A 20,055-nucleotide genomic window follows, 5' to 3' on the forward strand; every position below is an offset into this window, starting at 1 on the left:
AGCGGCGTGGAGATGCCAAGCTGCGAAGCCCGGGTTGGGCAAGCTCTGGGTGCCTTGGCAGAGCACCTGGCTGGGCTGTGGGGCTGGACGTGCCCTGCACTGCAGCCTGCCCTGACCCCACAGCAGGAGCCCTCCACAGCACCACGGCAGGCTCGGTGCCAGCCCCATCCTGCACACCTGGAGCCCCAAACTGCCACCATCGCCACCGTCCCCAGTGCCCCAAGCCCAGGTGTGCAGAGACCCCCCATGGCACCCAGCCCGGGGAGCCCGCAGGGAAATGTGTCATACAAACACAAAAACACGCTCGGGTTTCTATAGGTACACCAAATGTTTTTAGGCAAACTCGGGTGTGTTTGCTGTTTACATACTCAAGCACATTTACACCAGCAGGAATGTGTGTTTGTATTTATCTACCAGGACAGATCTTTTGGAGAGCAAATCAGCAGGGGAGCACAAGAGCACAAAGAAGCACAGGCACGGAGTTGTGTGTGAATTGCTGTATTACACTGGCAAATCTCCCAAGGCTCAGAGACAGAGCACAAGTCAGTTTAGTTACAGGTTTCTGTTTATGAGACATACATGGTTGCAGACTTACCCATGTGCCTACATGCAGAATAAAGTGTCTCTTCATATACATATATATGTATATCTATACACTCAGAGAAGGAGAAAAAATTATCTCACACATAGATAAGGCTACACCCATATATATGTTTTAATATGAATTATACAATTACACACATATACAAAGGTGTGTATGTCTATGTATTAGTTACTGCTCCCATACATGGAGAGACAGAGATGATCACACACATTCAGACACATTTTAAATTATTTTATACGTATATGTTTGTATTTTTATGTGTAGGGATTTTTTTCTTTGTCTACACACAGATTTTTCTTACTATTTATACACTTCTGATTGTGTGTGTTTTATACATATTTAAATATTTTTACATAGTTATATACTATTTCTTTATTTCTGCCTCGTTTATATAAAAGGGTCATTTACATGCAGCTGTGCGTAGTTTAGCTATTTTTACACTTCTTTGAGAAAGAGAGGAGGGGGAGGGAGATAGAGAAAGAAACTGACAGAAAATACAGACATAAATAAATATTTAAATAAACTGGATGTAGAGCTGGATATGGGGATATTTGTGTGTGAGTTGGGAGGGGGAATGACTGGCTCCCTTGTGTTTGCTCTCCAAACACACACGTGCATGCAGACAGAATATATGTCCAGATCAATACATGCACACACACACTGTATATACCTCCCAGATATTATATGTGGGGGTCCAAAGAGAGGATGGGAGACACAACTGCCACACACATACACACACAGATACCCCACATGCATTTTTAGGGGGGTGTGCTGTGATGGGGATATTTTTTACCACGCTCTGTGTAGGTCTTTCCCTCCCTCTTGGGGGAAAGGGGAATGACAAGGAGAATGGCAGAAAATACACACACAATTAGTTACACATATAAGTAAATGTTTAAGTAAAGTATGTGTGGCAGAGATATGGGGAATGCTCTGTCTGTGTGTGAATAATGCATTTGTGCTTCATATTTGTATACAGGCACACAGGTATGTGTGTGTAGCACGAGACACTGAGAAGCTCACAGTCTCACTGTACATATGTGTATATGTGCATGCAGAGAGAGAAAGGGCATTGTGTGTCTTTAAGGATACACTTAAAGTCATTCCCACTGCCAACATTCACTCTGTGTGAATATCTCTAATTATATATGTAATAATATACAGAATAATATATTCATATCTATGTGGATATATAGTAAAAGATATTGTTAGTGTGAAAATTTTGTGAGTATATAAGTATGTAAAAATATATATATATACGAAATATATATAAATTTCAGGATACCTTGTATGTGAAGAGCTCTCATCCCTTTCTAAGCACATATCTATGTACATACATGCTGTGAGAATGATGTACATTTGTGAGCAGCTCATGTGTTCTTGCTCTGTATATATATATGCATGTGCAAACATTGCTTTCTCCAGTTATATATGTATAGATGCATATATTAAGAGAATCCTCTGTGTGAACAATTTATAGATATATAAATATATGTATGTATATAGGTTTATCTTTTTTAAAAGAAAAGTATTTTTTGTGTGAGAACATATGTATATACAGAGAGAATAGATATGTCAAAAATTACTGTATGTGAGAATGGTTCTCTGATCAACTATGTGTATATATGCACCTATATAAATATATAAATAGTCTATATAATATATAAATATAAAAATATTTTATTCTCATATATTATATATACTATACTGCTACCTCATCCTCCCAATATCTAGGTATGTATGTATATATGGCACATGTGCATTTGTGTGTAGCAAGAGAGAGTTGTGTAATTGTGTGAATGAACAGCTGTCTCTCTGTATATTTTATGCATATAAGTATGTATATCTGTGTGCACATATAGGAATAGAAATGTGTTAACAGCTCTTTAAATATATACCTGTATCTGTAGGGAGAGAAGTGTGTGTGAGAGGAAAGCAGGCTCTGTGCAGTATATACATATATATGTGTGTTTATATGCATATATATGTATTCATGTAGAGAGAGGAGTACCATGGTGAAAACAACTCACTAAGTGTATACATATGCATGTGTACAATGCAGAGAAAATAGTGTTTCTGTGTAAACAGCATCTGCCTTAATGGTGTATGTATATATTGTACATAAAGAGTGAGAACTGTGCATGAACAATGTATGTATGCATCTACATACTCATATATAAGGCAAGAGAGAGTAGTGTGTGTGAGAATGGCTCTTACTATGTCTACTTATGCATGTACATACAGAGAGAGAATATATCAACATAAATACATAGACATGCATATATTTATGCATCCCAGAGAATATATATGGCGGGGGGTGGGAAGAGAGAGAGAGAGAGTCATGGAAACTGTGCTTGTGTGTATGACTTTCTGACTCATTTTGTTATTTATATATGTCTAAATATATAGATATGGGAAGAGAGAGAATGTGTGTGAACAGACACTATTGTTAGTGTGAACTATTCACCCAGAACAATATGTGTTTGCATAAGCAATGATCCAATTACTTTTGTTTAAGTTCAGATATAGATAATTATGTGTGAGCCCTCTCTGTACATATGTATACATATGCATCTATACAGAGCTAGTACTGCATGCGTGAGAAAAACTCTCACTTGCTCTCTACAATGTACCTCCATAGAGAAAAAAATTATACAGAGATTATACATTTATATGGGGCAGGGAGAGAGTGATAGAAAATATGTGTGTGAGAGATAATAGCTCTTGCTCTTCTTCTCAAGCATTTATGCACGTGTATCTGTAGACAGCAAGAGAGAATAATGTGAGTGAACAGCTCTTGCTCATGGTGTCTGGGTCTCTATGTATATGTGGATGTATATAGTGAGAGAGAACAATGTGCCTGGATTTGTGTGTGCATACAGAGAGGTCAAGAGAAAAGAGTGTGAGAGCTTATTCCCATATCAGTATGTATTGCATACATTATGCATACATGTCTGTGTGTGCATGGTGAGAATGTTTGAACAGCACACTCACTCTCATCCCCCGTTTCTATAGAAGCCTATAAGTGTATATATATAGCAAGAGAGACCTGCCTGTGAACCTCACACTCTCTCATACATGTATGTATATATAAAAGAGACACATATGTGAACAAAACTCGCTGTCTGTGTCCATAGAAGTGTGTATGTTCATGTGGGGACAGAATGTGTGTGTGTTGGGGCTATCTTCTCCCATTCTCTGTGTTTCTCACACACACAAGCAGCCTCCCCCATACATTCTATTCTAACAAATATACCTCCATATATTTCCACGTGTGTTCTGTTCCTTACCCTGTCTTCGGAGGGGAGGCAGAGGAGCTCTCACTGACAGCCCCGGTGCTCTGCTGGCTGGGCATTGGTGCTAGATCCCTATGCTGCTCCCAGCCACACAGCCCAGATCAGTGCACTCAGCCCTGCCCGAGCACCCCCCCACCCACATATATTGTTCTTAACTTTTCATATGTTCCTGTCAATATTTTAAAAATAGATAGCTAGGTCTTTATGTGTACGCGTGCATTTACATTTATGTTAAATCCACATGTAGCTATTACATTAAATAACAACTATTATATATCACACATCTATAATAGACACATAACATACATATCCCCCCCACAGAACCACAACCTATAGCCGGCTGAGCTGTAAGCTTCCATTTGGCTACAGCGTTACATACACACGTGTACAGGTAAATGTACACATCATGCATCCCTCTGCCCGGTGACAGCCGTGCAGGCGGTGCGTGTCGTGTCCCAGGGCTGGGTGCTCGATGCTCCCGATGGGGGATCCCGGGGCCGCCCCCACGCTCCTGGGGCTGTGCCCTCTCTTCGTGCCCGAGCGCCTGGCGGCCCGCAGAGGCCGGGCACAACTCATCACAGGGGTGCCTGGGCACGGTTGCGGGGGAGACAGAACCCCGCTTTTCTGGGGGGCTCTGTGGCCGGGGTGCGGGAGCAGGGGGCGGGACAGGCACCCCGCTGCGGGATGGGGACACACACACACACACACACGGCTGGGCAGGATCCTGCTGCCCCGGGGAACCCCAGCACGGCGGGCAGTCGGGGCTTGTCCCCTCCGGCGGCGGGGCTGGGCGAGGGAAATGGCGGAGAGAGTCGGGGGATGGGGAGAGGGGGAGGAGGAGGAAGGGGAGGCGGCGGGGCTGTGCGGGCTCGGCGTGCGTGGGCAGGGGGCGGGGTGCGACAGTGTGCGCGGGTGTGACCGTGTGTGTGTGTGTGTGTGTGTGTGTGCATGTATGTGCATGTGTATGTACGTGTGTGTGCGTGTGTGCATGTGCAGGGCTGTGTGCACACCGGGCACACCCCCGTGCCTGTGCCCCGCGTCCCAGCACTCGCGTGTGCCGGCTGCGGGGGTGTCCCCGCGCACCCACACTCCGGCCCACCCGCAGCGGGAGCTCACGGATCCCACTGCCAGGAGCGGGGGAGCCCGGTGCCAGGGCTCGGCAAGGGAGGCGTGCTGCACTCCCTTCTCCCCTGCCCCCGACGCCGCGTTCCTCGGGTGGGATTTGGGGGGTTGGGGTGAATTGGGGGTTTCAGAGTACCGCTGCTTTCCCCCCATCCCCCCAGCCCACACAGAGCAGCGCCTGCAGCGGGGCTCGAGCCCCCCGCCCCACTAACACGGCACGCAGAGGCTGCAGCGGCGGCCACGATTCACACATTGCCCCCACACCCACGCCACTGAGCCAGGTCGGGGGACTTCCTAGCCCCTCACCAGCCCTACCCCGTCCCTGCCCCGCTTTCTGCATCCTCCGCTGCGGGGCAGTGGCCGGCGGGAGGGGGAGGTCACACAGGGCTGCCCCCGGCGGCCTCCGCCCGTTGGCCACAGGGGTGAGGGTCGGGGTAGGGGCGGCCCCAGTCACCGGGGCGGGGACCCCCGGCCTCGGCACGGCATCTCCGCGCTGCTGCCGGCGGCCGCGGGAGGGCGTCGCCTGTGTTAGTTCCCTCCGGAGAACCCAGGGCCAGCGCCGCCGCCACCGCCCCCCGCCCCCGCCACCTCCCCCCGCCCGCGGCGGCCCCTCCTGGGCGGCGGGCGACAGCGGCGGCGATGGGCGGGGGGACCGCGGTGAGGCACCAGTGGCCGCCGCGCCGGGTGCCCCCCTCCTCGCTGCCGCCGCCGCGCCGGCCGCGCCCCCAAAATCTGGGCGGGGGTCGTCGGGAGGCGCTCGGCGGGGGGCGCGGGGGCGGTGACGGGCCCGGTGCGGGGGGGCGCGGGCCGTGGGGCGGGCGCAGCGGCGCGGGGGGGCCCAGCGGCGGCGCGGGAGCCCCGAGAAGGAGCCCCAAGAAGCACAAGTTGGGGCTGGCGGCGGACCAGGCTGTTGTTGTTCTCAACGTGGTCCGCCCCGCGCTCATATAAAGGGCGGCGGCGGCGCCCGCCCCGGCAGAACGCGGACCGAGCGGAACAGGCGCAGCGCGCTCGCCGGGCCCCGCCACGCCGCCGCTGCCCCCGCCCGCCCCCGCTCCGGCCCGCGGCCCGCGACTCCCCGCACCATGTCGGTAGAACTAGAAGAAGCCGATCTGCCGCTGACCGAGGCAGAGGAGGCGCCGCTCTCCCCGGAGAAGAAAGCTGGTGCTAAGAAGTCGAAAGGAGGCGGCGGCGCCTCGTTGTCGCCATCAAAGAAAAGGAAGAACAACAAGAAGAAGAACCAGCCGGGCAAATACAGCCAGCTAGTGGTGGAGACGATCCGCAAGCTGGGCGAGCGCAATGGCTCCTCGCTGGCCAAGATCTACAACGAGGCCAAGAAGGTGGCCTGGTTCGACCAGCAAAACGGCAGGACCTACCTGAAGTACTCCATTAAAGCACTGGTACAGAACGACACGCTGCTCCAAGTCAAGGGCACCGGCGCCAACGGCTCCTTCAAGCTCAACAGGAAGAAGCTGGAAGGCGGAGGCGAGGGGGGCCCGGGCAGCAGCGCCCACAAGTCCCACAAGAAGGCGACGGCATCCTCGACCCGGCGGGCGGAGAAGCCAGCGGCCAAGAGCAAAAAGCCCGAGAAGAAATCGCACAAGAAGGGAGCCGGCGGTGCGGCGGCGAAGAAGGACAAGGGCAAAGCCAAGAAGGCCACCAAGAAGGGAGCCGCGTCCCCCGGGGGCAAGAAGGTGAAGAAGTCGGCAAAGCCCAAGGCGCTCAAGAGCCGGAAGGCATGAGATCGGGGCGCAGGGAGCCTCCCGCCGCCCCCAAGACTCTGAGCCCCACGGCACAAACTGCTCTGAGGACAGACCCCAGGGGACCCGCTTTGTCTTTGTGTTGCTGACTCGGCTCCGCAGCCGCCGCCGTGCGCGGTGAGCGGGGCTGCGGCTGCCCCAGCTCCCCTTCCCCTTCTCTGCCGCCTTATTTTTTCCACCCCCTTTCCCCCAATCCCGCTCCGCGGCTTTTCCCCCATCGCGCCCTTTTGTTTTCGGCCGTGCCCCTCCCCGCCTGTAGACGGTTCCCGGCCCCCACCCCCTCCCGCGTCCCCCCGGTTGTTCACAGGGACTTTTCCCGCCCGGTTTCCATAGCAGCCATTTTGCGGCGGGGCCCCCCCGCGCCACGTGGGCCGGTCCCGCTCCCGCCGCCCGCGCGCGCCCCGCCCCTCCCGCCGCACGCGCCCCGCCCGGCCCCGCCCCTCCCGCCGCGCGCCCCGTGCCTGCTCGCGGCCGCCCCGAAGGGCCACGGCGCCCCCTGGCGGCCCGCGGCTCCGCCGCCATGGCAACGGCCCGGCGCGCGGGAATGGTCGCCCCCTGGCGGCTGCTGGCCGCACCTGCAATGGCCTTTAATTTTTTTTATGGGTCTGGGGTGGGTGGGTTGGGGAGGGTTTGGGTTAGTGGAGTCTTTTTTTGGTTTCTTTTTATTTTTTTTCTTTTTCATTTATCGTCGTTTCAAATAAATTGGTACAAAACTGCGCTGCCGTGTGCTCCCTGCAGGCGCCGGGGAGCGGAGGGTAGGGGGGCTGGTCCCAGCGAGGCTTCCCCACTGGCCGAGGCCCGTCCGGGTGCTAATGCTAACAGCCCGCGTTCTCCGACGAGCGGAGGACAGAGAAGGGAGGGTCCCCCGCCATGGAGGCAAGGGAGGAGCGCGATCCTCGCGCAGCTGCGCTCGGCTGAGGTCCTTGAGCAGTGGGGCGGGAGTACCCCCGGCGGACACCCGCAGCACAGACCCTCAGCCCCTGTCGACCCCCCGCAGCACCTGGGTTGGACAGGGGCAGCTCCCAGGGCGCACCTCCAGCACCTCGCTGGCCCGGAGCGTCCCCTGAGCCGGGTCCCCGCAGGCAGGAGTGGCAGCGGGGGGAGAGCCGGAGCCCCCCGGCGGTGTCTATTTATAGCGCACCCGGCGAGTTGCGTAAATCCCGACAGGGATCTGGGCCATCTTGTTCTGCCTGCTGCGGGAGGGAGCACGGGGCCAGGGATGAGCTCCGGCTCATCGCCCTCCGTGCCCCAGGGACCCGCGGCGTGAACCGGGGCTGCAGGAGAGAGGAGACAAAATCCGGCAGCCCTGCCCCCTGCAGCAGGGACGGCAAGTGGGGCATGGAGGGCAGGAGGAGGTGGAAGTGCGTGGTACCTCCCAGGCCAGCTGTGGGTAAGCCCCTGGCAGCCCTGCCATCACCCAACTCTCAGCTCCACACCAGGGACCTGCCCCACTGCCTCCACCAGCCAGGGAGGAGTTTCAGGCAGGAGCATTGCCCCTGAGCTGCTCCAGCCCTGGCGAGCTGCTGTGCTGGAGCATCAACATGCTCCCTGTGCCTAGGGAATGTAGCATGGATCAGGCCCATACACAACACCCCAGGAAGAGGATGGGGACAGCAGCCAGTGGTGGCTAGGGACTGCCACACCAGGCCATGGCAGGACTTCCAGCGCTCCTAGGGAAGGAACAGCCCCTTCCTCCAGGACCCAGGCCTGGGCAGCTGCTTTATCCCTTTGCCCTTTGGAGAACAAACAGGGAGAAGGGAAGCAAGTTTTACTCCCTGAAGAAAGGTGCTTCTGCTACATACAGCAAGAGAAGCCAGCCATGCTCCTGGAAGAGGCCAGCACTGGTTTGCTCCAGGAGGCTGCAGTCTCCCTCCAGATCTGTATTTAAGAGAAGCAGTCACCATCCCACTGCCCCACACCAAGCCTGGGAGAGAGCTGCTGCATTCTTAGTCAACAGATGACACTGCAGGTTTGGGAGGGTCAGAGGGGATGCCCTCACCAAGGGCTGGGACACAGAGCTGCAGGCAGAGGGTTCACCCTGCTCCCCAGGAAGGGAGATCAAACCAACCCCATCTCAGGGCACAGCTCTCCTTGGAACCCATCTGCAAGGCAAACTGTAACCACCTCTCCAGGCAGACCAGCAGGTGCATTCCTGTGAGCATGTAAGGGCAGAGGGAAGGCAGTGAACCTCCAGCTGCCCAGCATAGGGAAGGCAGCAGAGTGACACTGTGCTAATCCAGCTGGAGCTGTCTTACCTCACAGGCTGAGCCTGCCAGGAGCCATGATGCTGAAGCATCCCTGCGTGAGCTCCCATGGGTGCTGCCAACCATGAGGGCCAGGCTCTGGAGAGAAACCCAAGCCCTGGGGACTTCCAAGAGCCAGTGACTCATCTCATCAAACTGCCAGAGCTGAGGGACACAGCTGGCATAGACTCTGCTGCACGTGGTGAGATGCACAGCAGCCTCCCACAGCAGGCAGCCTTCAGTTCCCGGTCTGTGCTCATTTCATCTTCAGGTATCCAAGAGGAGGCAAGGGAAGAATCCTGCAGCCTCCCAGCCCCATCCTTAAGGGAAGCACAGACCAACTGACACCTTTCCAGCCTTGCCTGACCTCTGGGGAAGGCTCTACTGAGCCAAGTCCTTCACATTTTATGAGCTCAGCTGCTCTGGTGCTACGCAGCATTCTGAAGAGGCAGGACCAATAACCCTCCGGAAAGCCGCAAGACCAGTCCCTGGAGCCGCAGGCTTGACAGTGACCACATTCATTCCAGCTTCATTGTAACGGCCAATACTTGCAACTCTCCTGGTCACAACAGTGTTCAGCTGTGAAGTTCATGAGGTGATAAAGGCCAAGCACTTCAGCAATGCTTGGCGTGACAGACAGGATTTCCTTTGGTCTGGCTTGCAACATCCCAGCCTTCCCAGCTGGTCCATGACATGTGGCAGAGGAAGTTCAGAACCCAGCTGGAGCTCAGTGTCAAGGGCACTATGTGTGCCACCAGCACCCAGTCATAGCACCTTCATCACGCCACCAGCCTCAGCAGAGCCACACAACATCCAGGGTGGCTGCAGAGCTCCTGGGCAGCAGCCCCCCCATCCTTGTTGCTGCCCTGGGCTGGCAGTGCAGCTGGAAGAGCAGCAGGTGACACTGCTCTCTGGGGACCAGCCCAGCAACCCCAGCCCGGACCTACACCTCCTACATCCCTGCACAGACCAACCAGCACCTTCCCACAACCCTTCCTTCCTAAAACCCAAGCAAGAAGCAGTGCTGGTTTGTTGAGTAGCCTCCAGGACAGCCATCTGGGAATGCCCAACAAAGGAGAGAGTGTGAGAGTAACAAACAGCCTAGCATCTCCAAGTTCCTTCCTTCCCTTCAAAATCAGCTTTTCTCATCTCTGTCTACTTGCCTGCACAGCCACCCAAAGGGTCCTGGAGCAGCCCACAAGGTGGGGAAAGCACCTCCAGCACTGGGTGGGGGTCCTGGGTCCAGCCTCACTCCTCCTCCACTGCACCCAGCCAGCAGCAGCTGAAGCTTCCTGGCACTTGTGACAGAGCAACCAGGCAATGTGGCATTCCCACAGCAGGGAAAAGAGCCAGACAGCAGTATTATCCACTCCCAGGGTAGGAAAAGACTGTCTGAGTGAAGGGCAAACACAGCCTAGCAGTGGTCCTGTCTGCTGTTTTACTAGTCCTTCCCCTTGGAGAACACAGAGCCCAGACACCAGAGAGCCTGCCAGATTCTGAGGGTTTTGTGAGGCGACAAGACACAGCACATTTAAGAGCATTCAACAGGGAACCAGTTTAATCAGATATCAGGTTTGCGCCATTCTTTTCAGTATCACAAGTTCTGCATTTTTCTTAGAAATACAAAGCACTCTCAGGTTTACAGAATGCTGGTCCTGGAGAAAACAAGAGGGAGAGAACAAGACACTAGGATACAGACACGTTGACCACCACACCGGGCAGCAGAAAGGAAACTGCTCATCCCCACCTCGCTGTTGGTAACAGTCCCTTAGCAGGGGACAGAGCTCCCAGGGGGTCTGTGCTGCTACAGTGGGGCTGTGCCCTGCTGCCCCCCACCCACCGAGGTCAGGATACCCTGGTGGAACCGTGGGACACCTCCACACCCCCATCAGCACAACACCAATGAACACAGCGCTCCCACATGCCAGAGTGAAAAACCCCTGCATAAAGCCAGCTGACAAGCATCCAGGTTCATCTACTCTAGATAACATTACACTCAGAGCCAGGGTAAGTTACTTCATCCACAAGATTAACAGCTGATTCAATAGGTTGAACACATGCTACTTACAGCACATAAATAGAAGATGCTCTTTTTTACTTAGAAAACATGTGATGAAGGTCTAGGTCCGATTGCCTCGACACTGCTGCATGCACACAACTATCGGCCTCACAGAAGCGGCTGCGCTGGGCAGCAGGAAAGCTGTCTCTGCATCAGCTATTCCAGGGGTCACGGGACAGCTATCCTGCCCCCATGCTCGACATTAGCCACAGCCAGGAAATAAATACGGCACGAGCCAGGAGTGGGCTTTAATACAAACTCTAGTGGGTTTCAAAAGAAATACTAATCCATAAAGGTTTACAGTTAACAGATATCATCATCACTTTATTTCTTAGAGCCAGAAATAGTGCTAAACAAACCAACAACAACAAAAAGGAGACACAGTATGTCATTTCCAGAAGTGCAACCAGGGTACAGGGTAGCTCTCAGCGAGACGAAGGGCTTCTGCAGCTGGGAGAGGAGGGGAGCCATGGCAGAAGATGGCAGCTCCCGCTCCCGGCAGGCGCCTGACCTTGCGACGCTCTCCGAGGGGATTTGTCACTGCAGCCTCCACCCCACCCCGCTACCAGGACCCATGGCATGTGGGCACACCGAGTACCCCAGCACCCACCGAGCCAGGGAGCTGCAAGGAGGTGACTTACAGGGAAGTACCGAAAAATAAAAGAGACCTCAAAATAAATAGGACCAAAGCTTCTTTACAGTAGGCAATGCACTAGTTTTACCATGAACAAAACTAAGACTAACAGCCACTTCTTGCCAATGGAGAAACTTTTCCTCCTCTTCACATTTGCCAGCTCCCTGCCCTCGCAGCTGCAGTGCGGCCGGGATGGCATTGCTGAGGATGGAGGCGGGGGCACAGCAGCAGCGAGTACACGCCAGGGCGAGCAGGGCCAGCTGGGGGGGCCCTGCACAGTCTCAGGGCTGGTGGAGGGGAGAGGCAGCCGGGGGTGCCTGTATCCATCCCCGTGCCAGCCAGAACAATCCTCAGCAGCTACCAGCAGCTCTGCACCGTGACCTAACCACACGGCTCCAGATATCACCACTGCCAACAGCTGTGATCCAGCTGCCTTCTCCAAAACCATTTCTTCCAGAGGGAAGACAGGCAGAGTAGGGGCACAAGCAGGGCCTGACCTCACCCATACTCGCCTAGCACCCTGCCGCAGCCCAGGCCAGGGTGGCTAGTGGAGAGCTGGTGGGGTGCTGCCAGGGCTCACCACCCAGCCCGGGCTGAGGGGCAGGACGGGGAACCCCAGCCCCATCGAGAGAAGAGGTGAGGCAGTGGTGAGAAGGGAGCCGGGGGCAGGGGGACGGGGGGCAGCGCTCACTTCTTGGAGCTCTGCGTCTTCTTGGGCAGCAGCACGGCCTGGATGTTGGGCAGGACGCCGCCCTGGGCGATGGTCACGCCGCCCAGCAGCTTGTTGAGCTCCTCGTCGTTGCGGATGGCGAGCTGCAGGTGCCGCGGGATGATGCGCGTCTTCTTGTTGTCGCGGGCCGCGTTGCCCGCCAGCTCCAGGATTTCAGCCGACAGGTACTCCAGCACGGCCGCCAGGTACACAGGCGCCCCGGCGCCCACCCGCTCCGCGTAGTTACCCTTCCTCAGCAGCCGGTGCACCCGCCCCACGGGGAACTGCAGCCCGGCCCGCGACGAGCGCGACTTGGCCTTGGCCCGCGCCTTTCCGCCGGACTTCCCCCGGCCCGACATGGCCGGCAGGCAGCGGCCCCTCGCCCCCGCCTCTCAAGCAGCGCCACGCACAGAGGGTCCCGGCGCCTGCGGGGAGACAAACGCCGTTACACCGCGCGGGGGCCGCGCCGTCCCCGCCCGCGCCGCGCCGCCCTTACCCGCAGGAACCGCCGCCGCTCCGCCCTGCGCGCCGCCCGCCGCCGCACTGCCCACGCTGCCGCCGCCGCGCCGCGGATATCGCTGCCCGCCCGCCGCACGCCTCCTCCCATTGGTTGCCGCCGCTGCCGCCGCGGCGCTGATTGGTCACCGCGCCGATCCCTGATTTGCATAGGGCTCGCAGCGCCCCGGCTCTGCCGCGGGCCGGCGCCCAGGGCGGGCAGTGTCGCTGCTCTGCCCGCGCTCTGGCCGGTCCCGGCTCACCGCACCCCGGTAGCTCCCCGCACCTCGTGGCTGCGTCGGGGCCGAGGAGGTGGGGAGGGGGGTTGGCCGGAGCCCCTGTGGGTGTCCCAGCAGGGCGGCTCGTCACAGGTGCCCTGTTTGGCTTGGCCAAACGCATGCCCCCGTTCTCGGCCAGCGGAATGTCTCTCCCGGGAGGATGCCAAAGTCTGCGGGCGAGGGCGATGCTGCAGGGGAAAGAATTCCCGATAGGGAGGGCAACCGGCAGCGAGCACTACCTTCCCTTGTCTCATCACGTATTAAAGGAGAAAGTTTCTCCCAAATCGTTTTCTGCGGACAGGCCAGGTTGACTGTGGTCATTTTCCCACCATGATAGAGCAACGGCCTCAAACAGCCTCGGGCAAGCAGCCAGACTCGAGTTTAAAGGTGATGTAGCTCAGCAATAACACCTCCTCATTAAACACTCAGTGTAGGGGTTTTTCGTTTGGTTGGGTTTTTGTTGGTTTTTTTTTTTTGGCGATGCTGCTGCTGGTGCTCACAGTCTGGAGGGAGATAACCTGTACTCTGTGCCTTTGCATCGCCCCTGTGTCCCCAGGGGAAGGATCATGTTCTCCAGAGCAGGGAAAGGTGATCATCCCCCCACTCGTGCTCAGCATCTTCACTCCCTCCACAGCAACTGGAGACCTGAAATGAATTTCCGATGAGCTGGTGACCTTTAGAAAAGCCTGATCTGCAGTTAGCACTGACTAGGCTGGGGCAGCTGAGTAGCTCATCCTGAACAGCAATGGGCAGGCAGGGAGAGAAACCTCCTGTCGTGGCTCCTGCAAGGACAGGCATCAAGGTGACAGTCCCAGCACCTGGAAATCTATTCTGCCAGGAGCTGCTAATACAGTGATTCTCTTGCCTCAAGTCATTGTGAGATCAATGAGGAGTCAGCTACCAACAGGCTTTCTGTATAGAAATCCTAATCCCACCCCAGCTTCCCATAAGCCAGGAAACCTGGACTCAAGCTGCCTTCGTAGCACGCGAGGGATTCAGAGGCAGATTTTGTTCCAAGAGCACTTGGGTCTCCCCAGATGTCCATCCTGTGGCTCCTGCTCTGGCTCTGCTATCCTTCCCCTAGGACAGCCTCAGCTACAGCCACCCCTGCAGCTCCCCAGGGACAGATGATTCTAGAGGAGCCACAGAATCAATCCCTAGGGAATACTTTCCACTGGCAAATGGAAATGCTCCAGCAACACGGCCCTGCCAGTACCCTCAGAGCTCAGCAGTGGAGAGGTGGTCTCCCCCATAGCAGATGGAGAGGAGGTACAAGCTCTGCCTGAAAAACAGGAGCACCGGGGCTACAGTGGGCAAGAGAGACACAAACACACACATGGACAAGGCATAGCCCAGCCAGCCACTGAAGCCCATTTTATTGTTTCCAGTACAAAGAAAGTACTGATTTCCAGCAAGGATTTCACCGTGTAAGGCTTTTGGTCTGTAACATCTGGCTCTGTTTACAAAATCCCTGACCTCAAAAACAACAGCCCTACGCTGCTCTGTAACGGCACTTTGGTTATCTGGGCTTTAATGACTGACCTTTTTGAACAAGGCAGAGCGCATCCCTTCCCAGATCAAGGAAATCCTCTCTAAGTCTTCAAATCCTATTAGCAAAATGATTGTACAAACAACGTGACAGACACCCTGTTCCACCCTGCTGCCTGCAGGGAAGCCCAAGCAAAGTCCAGGTCCTCCCAGGCACCACTTAAACATCTCCCTGTTTAGGAGCCATGGATGCACATAGCAGTGGTGGTGCAGAGCAGGGTGGATCTGGAAGATCTTCCCAGCCTGGGGTTTCCTCATAATATTTACTGCTTGTTCCTCTTACTGCAGCCATCTTTTGAGGGCAAGAATATTGGAAAGGAATTTGTATAGAATCAGTGCGGAATTAAGTGGAAATAGGTATCAGTTTAATACCAAAAAAAGGGAAGAGAAAACCAAACAGAAGGAGACATGAATTATGAACAGTCAGGAGGCAGAAGCTGTTCCTCCCTGGCAGGCTGAAATGTTCTCATGGCTTTATCTTTGTTTGGCATAACTGGCAGGGAGGGAGGCCAACAGGTTATATTCACTCCCGTCAGCACAAGACAAAGCCAGAATCTTTAAAGACAAACATCAACCTTTAAGAAAACACAAAGAACAGAGACAACCACCTAGAGCAGCAGATCAATACCTGAGAGGCTTGGACAATCTCAACACCAGTCTGCAAAGCTTTCCAAAAAAACCATTTCTCACTGTGCTTAGAAAAATCCAGAGTAAAAGGGATGGCCAGCCATCCCAGCTGGTGCCTAAGCCTTGTGCTTCTTCGCAGCTGGCTGTCCCTGCTTCCCCAGCCACTGCTGCAGGACATCTGCACTGGTTTTCTTGGGTGAAGGGCTGTGGATGAACTGACTTGTCCACTTGGGCAAATCGTTTTCTTTCTTCTGGGGAGAACCCTCTTGGGAGCTTTTTAACCAGCCCAGCATCACTTTGCTGCTTGGGGTATCTTTGACCTCCTGGAGAGACAAAAGACAGTGTGAGAGAAGTCAGAAGCACGGTGAGAGCAGAGCAGCCAGCAGGCTGCGAGAGCTGGTCCAGAGCAGGATGTGGAGGCTGGAGCAATGGCCCTCCCCACAATCAGGCACATCTGTGGGAGGTTCCCCAGATTGCTGAGAACAGGCTTGTTCCAAGACCCATTTCACATGGAATTTGCCTCATTTGGCAGCAAAATCCTGGCATGGTCTGACAGTTTATTTCTGGAAGCAGAGGGAAGGGAATCTGTCCAAGGCTCGGCACTCCAGAATCAAACACGGACATGCCCTGCAGACAGTGCCTACTGCCACCCCTCCTGCAGCCTGGCAGTTCTGACCCTGCTCAGGGACACTGTGGCTGAGCCCCCCCACCACACCCCCACCAGCACCCACCTTCTTGGCTCCCAGCTCGATGGGTGCAACGCACTCGGGTGTGTTGTTGCGGATGTTGTTGACAAAGGTGGACACTGGGTGGAAAACAATGTTCTCTGTGGGCTGGATGAGTTTAACGGCTTCTTGGGTTGGCACTTCAGCAAAGTCCAGCCATTTCCTGATGGCTTCGTCCCCATCCAGGATGGCTGGCATCCTAAGGGATAAGACAGTTGGAGCTAAAGCTTGGCACCAATATGGCAGAGTGTGGTGGCAAAAGCCAGACTTGTAAGCTAGCAAGGAGCTGGCAGCTTGGGGGAAACGGAAAACTGAAGCAGCGGGATGCTCTTCCGTAAGGCAGAATGCACATTCAGTTCACCCAGTTAGCTGATTTGTTGGAAGAAGCAGAGGGGTTGATTGCCAGGCCCCGGTCACGCAGAGAGACCAGTTCCAGAAAGTGATCCAATTCCAGCTGCCACCCATGGGGCACAAAGATGGTGATTTATGGAAAGGGCATGAGCTGGTGACCCAGAATGAGTCAGTAATGTTGTAGCATTTTTCTCTGAGGGTGGGAGAAGGAGGCTGCACTCCGTGCCTGCACGCTGCCAGACTGGTGCCTAAAAGTGCAGCTCTCCTCCCTTATACCCTCCACCCTGCAACCCCCTTGCCTGCTCTCACTTGCCTGTGATGGATGAAGCTCACGTCCTTGGAGGCATCCACAGTAATGATGGTGTAAGTGTACAGCATCTCTCCTCCCGCTGGTGGCTCCCAGCAGTCGAAAATCCCAGCCATGGTGAGCAACCTCCATCCTTTCCATTCCTCGTCTCCATCCGTCCCTTTCTCCTGCAGAAAGGATGCCCAATTGCCCTGGTCAGTGCTAGACCATGGACAGTCAAAGCAGCACAGATTTGCCAGTGCTGAGACAGGTCAGTGACTCAGATGTGAGTCATGAACAGAAATAATCTGAGGCTTTCCAGGAGCCTTTCTATTGAACTGAGGTAATTCCAGGTGAGGTACCAGGACCCTCATCTTCTCACAGGCAAGCCCATGCTCTCCTCCCCTTCTGAACATCTCAGCCACAGCTTCAGCTGAAGGAAAGAGGTAGTGAAACTCCCAGCCCAGTCCCCTGTGAGCCACACTGGCCACCCATGCAAATATCCGGCACGTGGGGCGCAGTGACCGTGACGGCGGGGATGCCGTGTCACCTTCTACAGCCCTGAGACCGCAGCCGTGGGGACCGCCAGCCGCAGAGGAGTGACAGAGTGCCCAGCCCACTGGGAAACAGACTCCCAGAGATGGGCACAGTGGGAGGGAAATGGGCTTTTCCCCAGGCAGCTGGAGGGAGCAGGGCCCCAGAGCTGGGAGCAAGTGTTCAGACACAGCGAGGTTCTCCGTACCGTGGCGTCCTTGTTCTGGGGGAAGTAAATGAAATACGGCTGCTTCCCCCCACTCTGCTGCTGCCACTCGTAGAAGCCATCTGCCAGAACCACACAGCGCTTGCCCTTGAGGAGAGCACCCTGAGGAGAGACAGCACAAGCAAGCACTGAACAGTAGCCTCAGGCAGTCTGCAACAGAGGACAGGGCTCCTGCGACCACCCAGCCCTCTCGCTCCCTCCCAGGGCTTTCCTATATGCCCCTGGGATGCACAAATGCCACCACTAGAGCTATGATGAACTTTACCAGCAACTGCCTTTTCAGTTCTTCTATTTTAATGAAATCCCCCAGCTTTGCAGTACAGGGATTTGCTCCCCTGTGCAGCAGTAAGTGGTGACCAGTACTCACCCAGGAGGTACTTCAACCCTGGTTTTGCAAACTACAAGATCTCTTCACAAAGGTGGCAGCAGGACACAAAGGTGGCAGCAGCTCACCTTGTAGGAGGACTTGGTCAGCATGCTGTCACTGCGGCAGTTGGAGGTGTTGAACTGCAGTTTGGAGGGGTTGTCCTGTTTGAACCAGGAGGGCACCAAGCCCCAGCGCATGTCCATGAGGACCCTCTCAGAGGAGTCAGCATCCTTTGGAACGAGACAGAGAAACACCTCAGGTCAAAACCACGTCACAGAGACCACGAGCACCCCCACAGCTTGAGAGAGGTGCTTTGGGAAGTCCTGTGGAAGTGGCTTTGCCCCCTGAAAGAGGGGATTTGGCCAGCATGTCTGCCAAGAGACAAGATGGGGCTCATTGCCCCTCCCTCACAAGCCATGCAGAAATAACCATTAATTATAACCCTCTGCATATTCTTAACAGCCTTCCTGTAAGAATTAATCTTCAGCAGAAAGCACATGAATATTTTGCATAAATAAAGAACTGTCTCAGTGAGGCTCACCCAACACCTCTCTGGAAGAATTAACACAGGTTCTTCCTAATGGAAAGGGCTGGAAACATGAATTCCCCAGCTCTTGAGTAAACAGCCAAGTCAGGCTGGTGTCAAAGTCCTGAAAACCTCCCCTAGTGACAGCAAACATCCCAAAAGGGTAAAAGCCTCACTTTCATTTTACTAACGTGATTTCTGCTGACCTGGTGCACTTTCACTTCTTGTGCTTTGCATATTACCTGCCTTCGGACAATGGAAACAGTTTGTGGCTTTCGATTCCCCCCAACTCGTTCTCACTTTCTGCCCACAGCTGCCGGTGCCAGCAGCGCCTGCTGGGCCATTTGCCCCCAAAGGACTGCAGTGGATAGACACACATATACCTATGACAGACGTGTGTATGCATGGATGTGTATGTGCCCAGTTTTGTGAAGTCTTTCAGAGCCTCCCTCAGGGCAGGAGTGGCAAAAAGGGACATGCTACACCCCACCAGCATCCCAACAACTTGAACAGTGATGGACAACTAAGGAAGTGTCTGCCTGTGACCTGTACTTCACTCCCAGCCCCACACTCCTCTGCTCCATCAGCTCCATTGCCTACTCTCAGGTGGATACGGGACCCCCAAAGCAGGAAAGCAGTGCATGAGGGATGCCTGATGGCATTGCCCACGGCACTGCTGAGTGGTCCCACAGAGGGTCCCACCTGAGCACCTGTGCCCCTAACGGCTGCAAAGTGCAGCTGCCCCACCAGCTGGGGAGGGAGAGGAGAAGAGAGCGAGTCCAGACTGGCGTGTTCCGATTGAGCACACCCCGTTTCACCCCGCTGAACGCCAAAGAGCACCAGTTGGCCGGGCACCCTCCTGTGTGGAACCAAACGAGCAGCACCAACAGCCACTGGCCGCCCAGGTTGTCAGACAGAAGTCAGGTGAGGCTTAAATTAGCTGGAACAACGGTCACCACAGGTGTACTGCTCCACAGTTGAGACTTTTTTTTCTCTCTACTCTCCCCTACTGCCAATGTGACCTGGACACATGCAGCAGCGTTATGAAATAAAAAAAAAAAAAGAAAGAAAAAGCCTCAGGTAAGCCGATTAAAACCAGCAGAGCAATTACAGGCATTTGGGAAAAAACTCTACCACGGTTAAGCACTTATACACACATTTTTGCAGAAAACATACACTGTGCTGGAAACACGGCACTGATTCCCCTCCTCCTTCCAAACACGTAAATATTAACAAGCAGCGACATTTTTGCAATTAGAAAATTCAATACCTGCCACGTACAGCAAAGCGAAACCAAACCGCGGCCGTTCAGACCGAGTCCCACACCCCTCGGGAGGCCCGGCCTCCTTCCCTCCGCTCGGATTTGAGCCGCAGGATGCCCACTCGCCGCCCCCCGCCGCAAATGGCCCCCGCCGGAGCCGGGATGCGGCCCTTCCGCCCGTGTGGCCGGTCCGCGAAGAGGGAGGAGGTACCTGGTGGAGGTGGCGGCGGGAGAGCAGCACGGGGCCGCTGGACTGCGGGCCTTTGTTGTAGGAGGGCTGATAGCGGTCCCCCCGCACCCACTCGGGCTGCTGGTGCTGGCCCCGGCGGTCGCGGTAGGCGCAGGCCCGGCGGAGGTTGTCGGCGGCCAGGGAGCAGGCGGTGCGCCCGCACATCCCGCCGGTTCCG

General features: G+C 55.1%; 3 protein-coding genes across 3 annotated transcripts; 1 reads left to right on the forward strand and 2 right to left on the reverse strand.

Moving 5' to 3' along the window:
• The first annotated feature begins 5,915 nt into the window (after positions 1–5,915).
• On the forward strand, positions 5,916–7,492 carry H1-10 (H1.10 linker histone). The gene has a single exon (XM_085072617.1). The coding sequence runs from the start codon at positions 6,105–6,107 to the stop codon at positions 6,759–6,761; it is 657 nt and encodes a 218-aa protein (XP_084928743.1). The 5' UTR covers positions 5,916–6,104; the 3' UTR covers positions 6,762–7,492.
• Positions 7,493–10,552: 3,060 nt separating this feature from the next.
• LOC146431704 (histone H2A type 2-B) lies at positions 10,553–12,996 on the reverse strand. Its single transcript, XM_085072619.1, has 2 exons — positions 12,921–12,996; positions 10,553–12,849 (listed from the first exon to the last, which is right to left on the reverse strand). Exon 2 carries the CDS (start codon positions 12,781–12,783, stop codon positions 12,403–12,405), a length of 381 nt encoding a protein of 126 aa, XP_084928745.1. The 5' UTR covers positions 12,784–12,849; positions 12,921–12,996; the 3' UTR covers positions 10,553–12,402.
• A 1,549-nt stretch (positions 12,997–14,545) lies between these two features.
• On the reverse strand, positions 14,546–20,042 carry HMCES (5-hydroxymethylcytosine binding, ES cell specific). Its single transcript, XM_085072623.1, has 6 exons — positions 19,860–20,042; positions 17,948–18,091; positions 17,477–17,596; positions 16,762–16,922; positions 16,104–16,296; positions 14,546–15,695 (listed from the first exon to the last, which is right to left on the reverse strand). Exons 1-6 carry the CDS (start codon positions 20,040–20,042, stop codon positions 15,489–15,491), a joined length of 1,008 nt encoding a protein of 335 aa, XP_084928749.1. The 3' UTR covers positions 14,546–15,488.
• Between the last annotated feature and the right edge of the window lie 13 nt (positions 20,043–20,055).

The sequence above is a fragment of the Lichenostomus cassidix genome, chromosome 12 (genome assembly GCF_008360975.1).
Source record: "Lichenostomus cassidix isolate B80296 chromosome 12, HeHo_3.0, whole genome shotgun sequence".
Taxonomy (NCBI): Eukaryota; Metazoa; Chordata; class Aves; order Passeriformes; family Meliphagidae; genus Lichenostomus; species Lichenostomus cassidix.

Bases quoted from the DNA above. Each gene is read 5' to 3' on its own strand.
- H1-10 (XM_085072617.1), top strand. From the start codon at position 6,105: ATGTCGGTAGAACTAGAAGAAGCCGATCTGCCGCTGACCGAGGCAGAG.
- LOC146431704 (XM_085072619.1), bottom strand. From the start codon at position 12,783: ATGTCGGGCCGGGGGAAGTCCGGCGGAAAGGCGCGGGCCAAGGCCAAG.
- HMCES (XM_085072623.1), bottom strand. From the start codon at position 20,042: ATGTGCGGGCGCACCGCCTGCTCCCTGGCCGCCGACAACCTCCGCCGG. The intron at 18,092-19,859 runs GTACCTCCTCCC...CTCGTTCCAAAG, and splicing joins CCCGCCGCCACCTCCACCAG to GATGCTGACTCCTCTGAGAG. The intron at 16,297-16,761 runs GCAAGTGAGAGC...CTTATCCCTTAG, and splicing joins GTGAGCTTCATCCATCACAG to GATGCCAGCCATCCTGGATG.